This window comes from Mastomys coucha, unplaced genomic scaffold, assembly GCF_008632895.1.
Source record: "Mastomys coucha isolate ucsf_1 unplaced genomic scaffold, UCSF_Mcou_1 pScaffold22, whole genome shotgun sequence".
Taxonomy (NCBI): domain Eukaryota; kingdom Metazoa; phylum Chordata; class Mammalia; order Rodentia; family Muridae; genus Mastomys; species Mastomys coucha.
In genome coordinates, this window is record NW_022196905.1 from 249,453,213 (window position 1) to 249,467,814 (window position 14,602).

General features: G+C 43.9%; 1 protein-coding gene across 1 annotated transcript in view; it reads right to left on the bottom strand.

The window, feature by feature from the left end:
* Positions 1-7,432, bottom strand: part of Glg1 (golgi glycoprotein 1) — a 104,620-nt gene extending 97,188 nt beyond the window's left edge. The window contains exon 1 of the mRNA XM_031341453.1: positions 7,009-7,432. Within this exon, the coding sequence (XP_031197313.1) occupies positions 7,009-7,404 (396 nt within the window). The 5' untranslated portion in view covers positions 7,405-7,432. The remainder of the gene's footprint in view (positions 1-7,008) is intronic.
* Positions 7,433-14,602: the final 7,170 nt, after the last annotated feature.

A 14,602-nucleotide genomic window follows, 5' to 3' on the forward strand; every position in this document is an offset into this window, starting at 1 on the left:
CCCTCTTCTGGTGTGTCTGAAGATAGCAACAGTGTACTCATATACATAAAATAAATAAATAATTATTTTAAAAAAAAATAAGGTGGAGCAGGATGGGGGTAGTAATGAACACCTCTAATCTCAGCAAAGGCAGATGGGTCTCTGAGTTCTAAGCCAGCTTAGTCTACATAGAAAGTTCTAGGGGGCTGGAGAGATGGCACAGTAGTTGAGAGTACTGGCTGCTCTTCGGAGAACCTGGGTTCAATATCCAGCCCCAACATGGCAGCTCACAACCATCTATACCTCCAGTTCCAGGGGATCCAACACCCTCATACAGACCTGTATGCAGGCAAAGCATCAATGCACATAAAATAATTTCTTTTTAATTTATTGTTATTGTTGTTTTCAAGACAGGGTCTCTCTGTGTAGTCCTGGCTATCTTGGAATTCACTGGGCATTGTGGTACATGCCTTTAGTTCCAGCACTCAGCAGAGAGAGGCAAGATCAAGGCCAGCCTACATACTGAGTTCCAGGGCTGTCACACAGAGAAATCCTGTCCTGAAAAACAAAAAACAAAAAAGGAGAGAAGTGAGCAAGCAAGCTGGGTGTGGTGGTGCATGCCTTTGATCCCAGCACTCAGGAGGCAGAAGCAGGCAGATCTCTGAGCTTGAGACTACAAAGTGGTCTACAGAGTGAGTTCTAGGACAGCCAGGACTACACAGAGAAACCCTGCCTCAAAAAAAAAACATCATAAATAAATAAATAAATAAATCTGAGGGGTTGGGAAGATTTGAGCCAAGCTTGGTTAGCATGGAGCTCAATATGTAGAACAGTCTGAACTCACAGAGATCTCCCTCCCTCTGCCTCCCGAATTCTGGGATTAAAGGAAAAATAAATTATTTAAAAATAAATAATAGGGGGGCTGGTGAGATGGCTCAGCAGGTAAGAGGGCTGACTGCTCTTCTGAAGTTCCTGAGTTCAAATCCCAACCACCAATGGTGGCTCACAACCATCCGTAATGAGATCTGATGTCCTCTTCTGGTGCATCTGAATACAGCTACAGTGTACTTACATATAAAAAATAAATCTTTTAAATAAATAAATAAATAAATAATAGGGGGGCTGAAGAGACGACTCAGCAAGAGCACTGACTGCTCTTATAGAGATCCTGAGTTCAATTCTCAGCAACCACATAGTGGCTCACAACCATCTGTAATGAGATCCAATGCCCTCTTCTGGTGTGTCTGAAGACAGCAACCGTGTACTCAAAGAGAGAAAGAAAGAAAGAAAGAAAGAAAGAAAGAAAGAAAGAAAGAAAGAAAGAAAGAAAGAAAGAAAGAAAGACAGAGAGAAAGAGAGAAAGGGAGAAAGGGAGAAAGGGAGAAAGAAAGAATGAAATTAAAGTTCTGTCTACTATGTCTTTAAAAAAAATTAAAAATAAATAAATAAATAATAGAGCTAGAGAGATGCCTCAGAAGCTAAGAGCTCTTGCTGCTTAGTTCAGGTTCCAGCAATCATATGGTGGCTCACAACTATCCAAATTTCTAGTTCTAGGGGACTGATTCCTTCTTCTGACTTCTCAGGGCAGCAGGCAGCCACATAGTACACATTCATAAATGCAGGCAAAACACTCAACTACACAAAATAAAAATAAGTAAATCTAAAAGAAAATATTTTTTACAAAGGTAGGAGTGTGCTAGGAAAAGGCACCCAATGTTGCAGGTGTGTGTGTGTGTGTGTGTATATATATATATATATATATATACACACACACACACACACACATATACATCAAACGCAATAGGTAGGTGAGTAGGTGGGTAGGTAGGTGGGTGGGTAGGTGGGTGGATAGGTGGGTAGGTAGGTAGGTAGGTGGGTAGGTGGATGGATGGATGAGTGGATGGATGGGTGGATAGAGGGACAAATGAAGTGATGGACAGATAGATAAACAGGCAGGCAGGCAGGCAAAGTTAATGGTCGTATTATTATTGCCCAATTCATTTTCTGTGGTTCATGGAGCTAATTCAAATAACAGGAAAATATAACCAATTCTATTTCAATAATAAAAATTCTGGTTCAGGTGAGCTGAGATTTTAGATTCACTGCATTATACAGTGAACCAGGACCCAGACCAGTAATTAAATTAGCATTATCTGATATTGCTAGTTTGTCTCCTGAAAAAAAAAAAAATCAGCGCTATTTCAGTGCACAGAAGCTGCTACTATTTAATTGTTTTTGGTACTGAAGAAGAGAAGTTCTGGTACTAGATGCCCTTCCTACTTTGTATCTATTTATACACATGCAGCATCTTCAGCAGCCTCATACTAATCTCCATAGCTGCAAACAGTAACATGAACAGTAAACGATTCGTCTCTAAGTCACAGGACTTGTTAAACATCAGCCTTACCAGACAAGGAGAAACCACTACCTGTTGGAGCCTATTCCTCAATTAAAAAAATAAAACAATAGTACTCTGCTCACAGGACGATCACGGGTATTAATTAGATAACAAAGAGTGTGCCTATTCTCTCAGGTAAAGTAAGTTAATGATTAAGAACAGAGTAACAGCTGGGAGGTGATGGTACACACCTTTAATCCAGTACTCAAGAAGGAGAGGCAGGTGGATCTCTAAGTTACAGGCTAGCCTGGTTTACAGAGCAAGTTCTAGGAAAACCAGCACAGAGAAACCCTGTCTAGTAAAAGAAAAGAAAAGAAAAAAAGCAGAGTAACAGCTGGGTCTGGGAATTTATTAAGACTCTGTCTCAAAATTCCAAAGAAGAGGTAAAATGAGAGACAGAAATACAGCACAGTGGTGTGTGCTTGGCTGGCCCTGGGCTCAATCCCCAGCACTGTAACAGTTATCAAGAATAACTCTCTGTAACAGAGCTATCAAAAATGCTCACCTACTGACTTTGAAAATCAGTTTAGGGGCTGGAGAGATGGTTCAGTGGTTAAGAGCACTAACTGCTCTTCAGAAGGTCCTGAGTTCAAATCCCAGCAACCACATGGTGGCTCACAACCATCCGTAATGAGATCTGATGCCCTCTTCTGGTGTGTCTGAAGACAGCTTACACATAATAAATAAATAAATCTTTAAAAAAAAAGTTGGTTTAATAGCTAGGAGCATGGTACATACCTTTAATCCCACTATTTGGGAGGCAGAAGCAGGCAGATCTCTGAGTTTGAGGCTAACCTGATCTATATAGTGAGTTCCAGGCCAGCCAGAGTTATACAACTAGACCCTGTCTCAAAAAAAAAAAAAAAAGGTTTGTAATGCTGAGATTATTTTTCCTGCTTCTTATATAAAACAGTCCACCTTTAAATAAATACAAAGTATTTACTCTATACAAAGGTTTAGGTAGTGGCTCACAATTTTTATGAGATTAATATATTCATAGAAAGTACTAAGAAATACTTTTAAGTATCTCAGACACACACTGAAGTACTCACAAATAAAATGACATCTGGTGTATGCTTCAAAATATATCAGTCTCCCAACACTATGCTAGAAAAATAGAAGGGGAGTAGCACACATACACACCAACACAAACAAGTAAGTATCTGACCCTCCTCCACTGTTAATACTCCACCATCTACTACGTCAGAGTGGGTATAAGACAGATCCTGAGGCCAGCCTGGTCTAGGACAGCTGGTGCTACATAGAGAAATCCTGCCTCAAAAAAACAAAACAACAAAAAAGTAGGTAAGGGGCTCGTGAGATGGCTCTGCAGTTAAGAACACTTGCTGCTCTTGTAGGTGACCTTAGTTTGAGTCCCAGGGTCCACGAGGTGGTTCACAACCATCTGTAATTCCAGTTTCAGGGGACTGGATACTGTGTATATACTGTGATACTGGACACTTGAAGCAGACATACATGAAGTCAAAACACCTATACACATTAATCAAACAAACAAAAATCAGAGTGGGCCTAATTGCCAACATTGGGCTCTTTAAAAAGCATAACTCACACTGGGTAGTGGTGGTATACACTTTTTATTTTAAATGTATGTCAGTGTTTTGCTTGCATTAAGTCTGAATGAAGTTGTCAGATTCCCTGGATTTGAAGTTACAGACAGTTGTGAGCTGCCATTTGGATACTGGGAATTGAACTCAGATCCCCTGAAAGAACTGACAGTGCTCTTAAACCACTGAGCCATCATCTCTTCAGCCCTGGCACTTGCCTTTAATCCTAGCACTTGAGAGGCAGAAGCAGGTAGATCTTATGGAGTTTAAGTTCCAGGCCAGCCTGGTCTACAAATTGAGTTCCAGGACAGCCAAGGGTACACAAAGAAACCCTGTCTCAAAAAGGTATATCTCATCAGAGGAGTCCAGAAGAATGTTCTACATAATGATGAATTAATCTATAGTTGACACAAAGTTTTACTAAGGCATATCCTCAGATGTAGAGTTTGTTGGCAGATGACACATTAGATGAACTGAATTAAATACCAACTGATATTACTTAAAGGTAAAACTATGCTCCAATAAATCCTATAAGTGAATTACATAATTTTGGATCACACTAGAGAGAACCTTAAATTCTAAACTTGTGGCAAAGCCTTTAATCCCAGTACTCAAGAGACAGAAATAGGTTAAAGCCAGGCTGGTGGATACAGAATTCCAGGGCTACAGAGTGAGAGCTATATAGACATTTTTTTGAGAGAGAGAGAGAGAGACAGAGACAGAGAGACAGAGAGCGTCAGACGCACAGGCAGCATGCTTTTATTCCCAGCACTTGGGAAGCAGAGGCAGGCAGATCTCTTGAGTTTGAGGCCAAACTGGACTACAGGAAAAAAGCCAGGGCTACACAGAGAAACCCTGTTTTGGAAAAGAAAAGAACTTGAGGGATTAGGAATTCGTAGATTCATGATGCAGTGCTACGCTCAGCAAGTGAAACCCATCATTATATTGAATATTCAGCTCCTTCCTTCCAATAGTGGGTCTCCAATTTACAGGGCACTCCCCTCCTCTGGAATATAAAAGCACACCCACCAATTCACTAGTACTTAAGCAGCTAACTATTCTCTGAGTTCCAGCACTTAACTAGGTAATCTAGAACATCACAAAGAAAATATAAAACATAGCTATCAACCATCAGAGTTTATATATGATCCTGACAAAAGAAAGTGAGTTTACTGAAATATCCTTGCTGGGAATTGGGAATTTTGAGACCAATGATAAACCAGTGACTACATTTTCAGATAAGTGTGTTTTTCTTTATGCAAACTAATCTAAGGGGGAAAAAATGATACCACTAAGTTAAAGACTCCAAAATGAGACAAGTCTGTTCTTTATAAAAGTGTGAGAGTGCCTCTACACACTTTTACATGCATGATAGAAGGCCATTCAGTGCTTCTATAAGGAAAAGTATATAGGCGTCCATAATGTACAGTTTTAGGCACTCCTTCAATTGTACTTTTTTTGCCACTTTCCCCTAATAATATCCTATTTCTACAACAATATAGTAACAATGTATCTACTAACAGATAGGACCATCTCAAGGAAATAACATCTAGTAAGTATCCTCAAAAATCAAATAGAAAATTCCAAAAAGTTTAACAGTTAAGACTATTGGCTATATCTACTTTCCAATTTTCAAGCTATACAAGAGACTCCTGTAAGGTTCCACATTTCTGGTGGCTCTGGAAACGTTCTGGCTCTTGATTTTGTATGTCTTTTCCTCTTCTGACTTTTTTAAAGTCTTATTGTTGCCCTGGTTGGTCTGGAACTCTCTACTTAGACTAGATTAGTCTCAAACTCAGACTGAGATCTGTCAGCCTCTTCCTCTCAAGTTCCAGGTTTAACAGGATGTGCCATAAAAAAGGGCCTTACCTTTGTATAACACTAAAACAAGACTAGCAAATGTATACAAACCAGTGGTCACCTCATGGCTTTGAACAATCCTGAAGATAAACTATTCCAAATGAAATGACCACATAGTTTTCTACCTGCCAACCTTTGGGATTAATCTTGTTTATCTAAGCCTTTGAAAACAAATATTTCTACCAATATGCTCACACCTGCAGCATCAAATATAGAAAAGAAATTGTCAATGTTTTTTAACTGAAGCACACCAAGTAACATCAGCTCTAGAACTCACTAAGAAGTACTGTTAAAATTATTTCAAACTAGGCGAAGTGGCTCAGCAAGATGCAGAAGGATGCCTCCCGTAGGTGGCCAGTCTGGGCTACAAGCAGATCCTGTCTTAAAAACAAACAACTATCTTAAGACTTCAGAAAGACCCCACTCAAGACCACAAATACTGTATATTTATTATAGCATCAAATACTGCCTGCAACTTTTTCAGGCTTTAGGGTTCCGGGTTCCAAGCGACATTAAGGAATAGCCTAAAAATGATGTCCTTTACAAACTGACCACAGGAAGTGAAGACAAAAAAAAAAGAAAAGAAAAAAGAAAAAAATAAAGCATAATTAGTTTCAGCACCAGGTAAACAGTAAGGATTTACCAATTACAAAAGAATGTAGTAGAAACAGTAAATTCGGCTCCTGACTACATTCACACCAGAAGAGAACCCAGGTTACCCCACCAAGCGCCTACTGCTAAATAAACAGCGGGTCGATCTTTAGCAGTTTAAATATACCGATCATTTTTCACGTTGAAATCCATTGCTACAAACTGTCGAGGTCGAAACGGATAGGAAAAAAAAATCCTAAACTGGTTTTCGGCGAGGAACCACTCTGCATAGAGCATCACACAAAAGACAGGAGCGCAAACAGAAACATGCTCCTTAGGCCTTCGCCTACTGAGGCCGTGAGCCGAGGTCCTGATCCGAGAACACAGCGACGGGGAGCGAAATGAGGGACTGGGAAAGGAAGGACTGGGGTGGGATCCGCTTGCCCGGACGCACCCGAGAGTGAGGGCCAGGAAAGAGAGAGGCGTGAGCACAGTCTCTGATGGAAAAGAGCGAGGGAAGCTGCAGCCCGGCGGCAACCGCGGCTTCCAGGCCGGCGACACCCTCCGGCCCGCACCAGGCTCGGCCCTCCTCCCAGGCCCGTCCCACCTTCTCACCTCCCGCACGTCCTGCAGGCACTCGAGCACCGCCAGGTTGTTGCTCCAGGTGTGTTTGGGGCACACACGGGTCACGTCCTCCCTGCAGGACTCTTCCTCCGCTAGCTTCCAGCCCCCGCCAGTCCCACCGGGCCCCGCTCCGCCCCGCCGGGCCGGGAGCCCGCCCGCCGGGAAAAGAGACTGCTGCTGCTGAGGCGGCGGCTGCTGCTGCTGCTGAGATAACTGAGACTGCTGAGGCGGCTGCCCGGCCGGGCTGCCGCCTCCACCTTGCCCTGGGAAGGACCCCAGACCCTGGCCCTGACCATGGTTATTCTGGGCCCCTGCTGTCGCTAGCAGCAGCAGCTGCAACGCCGCCGACAAGCGGAACAGCCCCCGTACACGTCCACACACCGCCATCTTGGGTTCGCGGCGAGCTCGACGCACCCGCCGGCGACGTGGATTTAAATGAGGGGGCGGAGCCGCGGGCGTGGGCTGGCGTGGCTCCTCCCCAGCGGGCGGTCGACACGGGAGTCCACGGCGGAGTGCAAGGCGGAGGATGCGCTGCCTTCGAAGGGCCCACGCCCTGGATCCGGCTGGCGGGAAAGTGGATATCCTTCCCGGAGGGAGGAACTGCTGGGGATTCTGAGAAAACCTGGGTAGGGGCACCATGGTATAAATCTCTTGATTGCCGTCATGGAAAAGAAAAAGAAAAGAGAAATGAATTTGGCCTGACACAACTAAGATGGCCGGTGGAATATTTCGCTGGTTCAATGACTCACGGTGGAGAGGAGGGGAGGGGGAAGGGTTAAAAACTTTGTATGTATAGATGAACTTCAAAACCAAATGTATTCGGTATCTGAGAGCCTCATTTTGTGTCTGACCTGTATTTCTTACCTAGAGAACCAGGCGGCAATTGAATGAATGTTAAGCGTACGTAGGTTATAATCCTTGCTCTTGGGCCTTCTAGGTGATCGCTCAAATGTAAAGTAAAACTGTGAACATTTAGGATAAAAACAAGGAAAGGCTGGTGATGTAGGTAAGTTAGTAGAGTGCACAAAGACATGGGTTTCATCCCCTGCATCTCATAACCAGGGTGTGGTGGCATATGCCTGTGATCCTACCTTTCAGGAGGTCAAGGCAGGAAGTTTGAGGCCAATGTAAGACTGTTTCAGGGGGAAAAAAAATCAAGAAAAATACCTGGCCTGTAACATGAAGTCCCAAAAGTTATAGTCAATATTGTTAAACATCCAGGGCCTTTGCCTGGACGTCTTCTCTAAGAACCAGGACTTAGAGCTAGAGAAATGGCTCAGCAGTTAGGAGCACTGACTGCTTTTCCAGAGGTCCTGATTTCAAATCCCAGCAACCACATGGTGGCTCACAACCATCTGTAATGGGATCTGATGCCCTCTTCTGGTGTGTCTGAAGACAGCTGCAATGTACTTATATACATAAAATAAATAAATAAATCTTAAAAAAAAAAACAAACAGGACTTAAAAACTCCCTCTACTTCTGTTTTTGAAACAAGGTCTCACTGTTATGCCCTGGCTGCCCTGAAACTCACTAGACAGAGCAGGCTGCTCTCAACTCACAGACCCACCTGCCAGTGCCCCTGCTTGTGTCCCTTGCCCCCCTGGGAGCCACAGGTCCAGCCTGTGTCAGCAGATTTTATTGCTGACTTCTATGCAACATCTTCAACATTGCTTTACCACACACTAGTGACCCCTCCTTGGGTTGAGAGCGTCATGCTTGGCTTCACCAAAGGTTTCTACTAAGCCAGCATCACAAAGGTTAGGTTGTAATTCAATTGAAAAACTTTGTATGGAGGGGAGATATTAATGGTTCTGAACTGAGAGAGTAAATGAACTGCCCGGGATGAACTCTGCCAGTCTGCAGACAGTTTCCAACTAGAATCCTTGAGTCTTCTCACCACTCTGGGACACTTCTATCCCACTCTGGCAATTCAGCATGTTGGTGGTAAATGAAGACAACTTGAGACATAAAAATCTCTACTGGTCAGCATTTACTGACCATATTGTGCTTAAAGATACAGCTTAATGGGGCTGGAGAGATGGCTCAGCGTTTAAGAGCACTGACTGAATTCAAATCCCAGCAGCCACATGGTGGCTCACAACCATTTATAATGAGAAATAAGGCCCTCTTCTGGTGCGTCTGAAGACAGCTACAGTGTATTTTAATCTTTAAAGAAAAAAAAAAGATACAGCTTAACAAAAGGATGGAGACCTGGGAAGATAGCTCTTCCAGAGGACTTGCGTTAGATCCCTAAAACATCAGTAACTGCTATCCCAGGGGCACCACTGCCCTCTTCTGGTTTCTCTTGGGCACTGCAAGCATATAGTACACAAACAGTCATGCAGGCAAAACAACCAAACACAAAAATAAATAACTTTCTTTCCTTTTTCCTTCCTTTCTTTCTTTCTCTCTTTCTTCCTTCCTTTCCTTCCTTTCTTTCCTTCTTCCTTCCTTTCTTTCTTTTTTTATTTTGTTTTCCAAAATAGCATCTCACCATGTAGCCCTGGCTTCCCTGGAACCTGTAGGCCAGGTTAGCCTCAAAGAACTTACAAAGATCAGCCAGCCTCTGCCTCTACCATGATGAGATTAAAGACGTGCACCACCACCAATCTGGCCAATGGGATGTTTTTAAAGCAAAGCAAACAAAAGAGGTGTGGTGGAGCATGACTTTAATCCCAGCATTCAGGAAGCTGAGGCAGATGGACCTCTGTGAATTGGATACCAGCCTGATAGAAATAGCAAGTGTCAGGCTAGCTGGGGCTACATACCTAGTGAGACCCTGTCTCAAAAGCCAAAACAAATGTAAAACCACAGCTTCTGCTGTTCTGAAACCATAGATGGATCGTTAAGACTAGACTAGAGCTGGGTGGTGGTGGCGCACACCTTTAATCCCAGCACTCGGGAGGCAGAGGCAGGTGGATTTCTGAGTTCTAGGCCAGCCTGGTCTACAGAGCGAGTTCCAGGACAGCCAGGGATATACAGAGAAACCCTGTCTCGAAAACCAAAAAAAAAAAAAAAAAAAAAAAAAAAAGAACTAGACTAGAATGAGAAGTGTTGAATAGGGCCTCAGCCACCAGGAAAGGAAACCTCTGAGACAGCATAGTCTCACACTGGTTCCAGCTACTCACTGCGGTTGGCCCTGGCCTCTGTCTCTAAGAATAGATTTCCACTAGCTCTTGCCCTTCTTACTACCACAAAATTATCTTGAGACTTCTGTTAAACTTAGTCATGGACTAAAGTAGCTCAGGGTGGACTAAATATACACAGTCCATAGTATTAAGTTAACAAGACATAGATAAGTCTCAAACAACCACACTGCCACAAACCCATGAGGTCACTAAGTGCACAGATTATTTTAGGCCAGTCTAAGGCTCGTAGTTGACAGTCTGCTCTGAGACGGCAGCAGTTGCCCATCTCTCATCGTGCACTGAGCAAATCCTGCACCATGCCACAGATGGTCTCTGGTGATAGGGATGAGGAGAAATCTATCTTGAAGTCTCAGTGACCGAGAAACAAGATACTGAGAAATCTGGGAACCTAGCCAGCTCAGGCTGTGCCCCGCAGAGCCAGACCTTACAGAAGGCATAGCCTCATACTGGTAGCAAAAATGGTTGGTTTTACTCAAGTCTTCCAATCTCATTGACTTTTCAATATAAAGTACACTATGTCAGGCCAGTTATGGTCGCTCATGCCAGTGATTCCAGCACTTGGAAGCTTGGGAGAGAAACGAGAGAAGAGAAACTGCAAATTCTACCTGTCAGCGCACACACACACACACACACACAGAGAGAGAGAGAGAGAGAGAGAGAGAGAGACAGACAGACAGACAGAGAGAGATACAGAGAGAGACACAGAGAGAGGCAGAGGGAGAGGGAGAGAGGGAGGGAGGGAGGGAGGGAGGGAGAAAGAGAGAGAGAGAGAGAGAGCGAGAGAGAGCACCTAGACATGTAGCTCAATGCTGGGCAGTGGCGCACGCTTTTAATCTCAGCACTTGGGAGGCAGAGGCAGGCAGATTTCTGAGTTCGAGGCCAGCCTGGTCTACAAGAGTGAGTTCCAGGACAGCCAGGGCTATACAGATAAACCCTGTCTCAAAAAAAAAAAAAAAAAAAAAAAAAAAAAAAAAAAAAAAAGAAAGAAAAAAAGAAAAGAAAAAGAAAAAGCCTGGCTTCACTAATTTATTTACTCAGTGGGAATCAATTGACCATTTTGTAAAAACAAAGGCCTCAAGACACAGAGCAGGCTGGCCCAAACTGGCCTTGGTCTCCAGATACTTTGCCTTGTCCTCTCTAGTGGCAACTAGTGGTTTACAAGAGTGAGTTCCAGGACAGCCAGGGCTATACAGAGAAACCCTGTCTCGAAAAAAAAAAGCAAAACAAACAAACAAACAAAAAACTTAAAAAAAAAACCAAAAGAGAAGACAAACAAACAAAACAAAATTAAACTAAGTTCAAGACCCTGAGGAGATGGAAATTAGCATCTGTAAGGAAGAACTAGGTTTGGAGGCAAGGGTCTGTAATCCAAGCTAAGGCATGATGACTGCAGATTCAAAGGCAGATTAGGCAACATAACAAATCCTCTGTGTCTGTAATGAGGAGCGAGGAGAGATGGGAAAACCAGAAAACTGAACAGGGCTCAGCTCTCCAGGCCCCTAGAAATTTTAAGAAACCAATAGCCTGAGTCGATTAATATGGAACTGTAAGTCTGAAGGATGTACCTTTTAAGTGGATTCTCAACATTCTGACAGTTCCTCAGAAGACGGCCTATATAGGAAATAATATTTTTATTGCGCTACAAACACACAGGAACAAGTTCAGATCCTCCCTCCCCCAATACCTAGTACTTAAGGACCAAAACACTGGAAGGAGCCAGGCACTGTGATAGGTGCCTCTAATCTCTAATGCATTCAGGAGGATGAGGCTGCCACAAGCCTAAATTACTTAGCAAGACTCAGTCTCGAAAACAAAACCGCTGCAGGGCAGTGGTGGTGCATGCCTTTAATCCCAGCACTTGGGAGGCAGAGGCAGGCACATTTCTAAATTCAAGGCCACCTGGTCTACAGAGTGAGTTCCAGGACAGCCAGGGCTACACAGAGAAACTTTGTCTCAAAAGACCGAAAAAACAAAACAAAATACAAAGACAAGCTGGACTTGGCCACCTGTCCTTAGGATACCAATTAAGCAGACAAGTGATAAAGGAAAACTTTCAGGGGATGTACTCAATGTGGCCAGCTTGAGAAGAGGAGTAAAGGAGTTAGTTCAGTGATCCCCTGAGTCCATCTTCCTTTAGTGTGTGTGTGGGGGGGGGGGTATGAGATTTATGTTTACATAATGGGCAAATGGGCAAGACTTATGCATAGCTAAGTAATTCCAATCAAGGGGTTAGGGTGTGGTCCTGCTTATTACTCTCCACTGTTATCTTGACTTCATTCTCTCTTGCCAGATGGTCTGATAAGTCCTCAGAACTGTATGAATGCGCCATCCCAGCACGTACCCCCCAAGTACCCCTTCTAGCTGGCCCCAGACTTAAGCCTTGTCCTCTCCCAGCTTAAGATTCCTGAGGAAATAGCAATTTGTTAGGGGCCATTGTTTAAAAAGTCTGAGGGCTTAAGGAAGGGACATATGCATCTCTCTAGACTATCTTCACTTCTAGGTTGTTGCAAAACAAACAAAACAAACTAAAACAAACAAACCCACTTCCCCCAGCCCCTCCACCCCCACATCAAACAAACAAACAAACAATCATTTTCAAGTGAAGGAAAATCACAGAAAAGAGCTAACACATTTCCCCCTAAGTCAAGACTTTTAAGGCTACGGGTATAGAGCAAGGATCCCAATGCCCCAGAAAACAATAGCCAGGGAGTAATAAACTGAATGGAGCTTCCAAGTAGGTTGACCTCAGGATTTAAACCCTGCTGAGATAGAGTAGCCTTGGGTAAACACTTCTCAGTTGAGGCCTCAGAAAGGCAACACCCTGAAGTAAAAGACTGGCACTCTAGGAAGGACCTTGCCCTGGATTAAAGGGCAAGACTACAATAGATCAGCCATTATAAAGCTCAACACATTCCCCAGTGAGATCAAGGTTATTCATTCTGAAAGAGAAACATTTTGAGTGCATCATTCTTGTGTGCACACGAGTGCATGCTCATGTACGTGTGCCTGTGTGGGGTGTGTGTGTGTGTGTGTGTGTGTGTGTGTGTGTGTTGTTGTGCTGGTAATAGGTTCATTTGTTCTTGTAGGAATTTTTGGTTGTCATAGTGTAGCTCTGGCTGGCCTGGAACTCAGTACACAGATCAGGTTGCCCTCAAATTCATCAGCGTTCCATCTGCCTCTGCCCCTCCAGTGCTGGGATTAAAGGTGCAAGTCACCTCTGCCTGGCTACAACCCAGATTTTCATTAAAAATGACTTTGAAGATTCAAGCTTCGAGTCTCATGCAGTCCGCAGCCCCCCCACCCCCCCAGCCCAGAGGGCTGGGGGGGCGGGGGAGGGAGGGGAGGGGAGGGCAAGGAGTGGTGTGCAGCGCCTGTCCAGAAGAGGTGCCTGCTTTAGACCCAGTGTATTTTAGATGGCCTCAGAGGTACCCTGACTACTAAGCTACCAGATTTTTCATTTCTCTTTTGCCATGACTGTAAAAGCCTCATGCCATTTTTGATAAATACATTCAGATCCCACAAAAAAAAAAAAAAATGGAAACCCTGTCTCGAAAAACAAAACAAAACAAAAAAACCCAAAAAACAAAAAAATGACTTTGAACTGATCATTCTGCCTCCACCTCAAGAGTTGGAATTGCAGGCACGAGCCTCTGCCACACCTAGCTGTAATTCCTCTTATGGGGAAATCAAAACTTAGTACCTAATGTTTTTCCTTGACACTAAAAGGGTGAGTTGAAGGAGAAGCATATTTGTCTTGTAATATGAAGTGCATTCACATTATCTTAACAGTTAGGGCATCCTCTTCTGGAGAAGAAATGGGGTCATAGTCACTTGGGTAACTCTAGTCCCAGAACTTCATCGGGTTTAGATTCTGTACGTACTTCTCTCTAGCCCAGTATCATTGTTTCCCAACTGTTTCCGGATACAACCAATTCTTGAGATTTATCCTTTGACAGAGTGGTGGTGGTGGTGGTGGTGGCGGCGGCGGCGGCGGCTGCGGTGGTGGCGGTGGCGGCGGCGGTGGTGGTGGTTTTGCTTTTGCCTTTTTTTTTTTGAGATAGGGTCTCATGTAATCTAGGCTTGTCTCAAAGTCAGTATGTAGTAAAGTGACATAGACCTCCCTAATCCTCCTGCCTCTGCTTCACGAGCACTAGAATTACAGATGGTCATTTACCAACCCTGGCCTCGAACAACCAACCTTTTAGACCACATTTGAAAGAAGCCATGAGTTGCTAGGTGATGGTGGCATATGCCTTTAATTCCACCACTCAAGAAAGAGGCAGGCAGATCTGTTCCATGCCAGTCTGGTCTACAGATCCAGGATAGCCAGGACTACACAAAGAAACTTAGTATCAGAAAATCAGATTTAGAGCCGGGCGTGGTGGCGCACGCCTTTAATCCCAGCACTTGGGAGGCAGAGACAGGTGGATTTCTG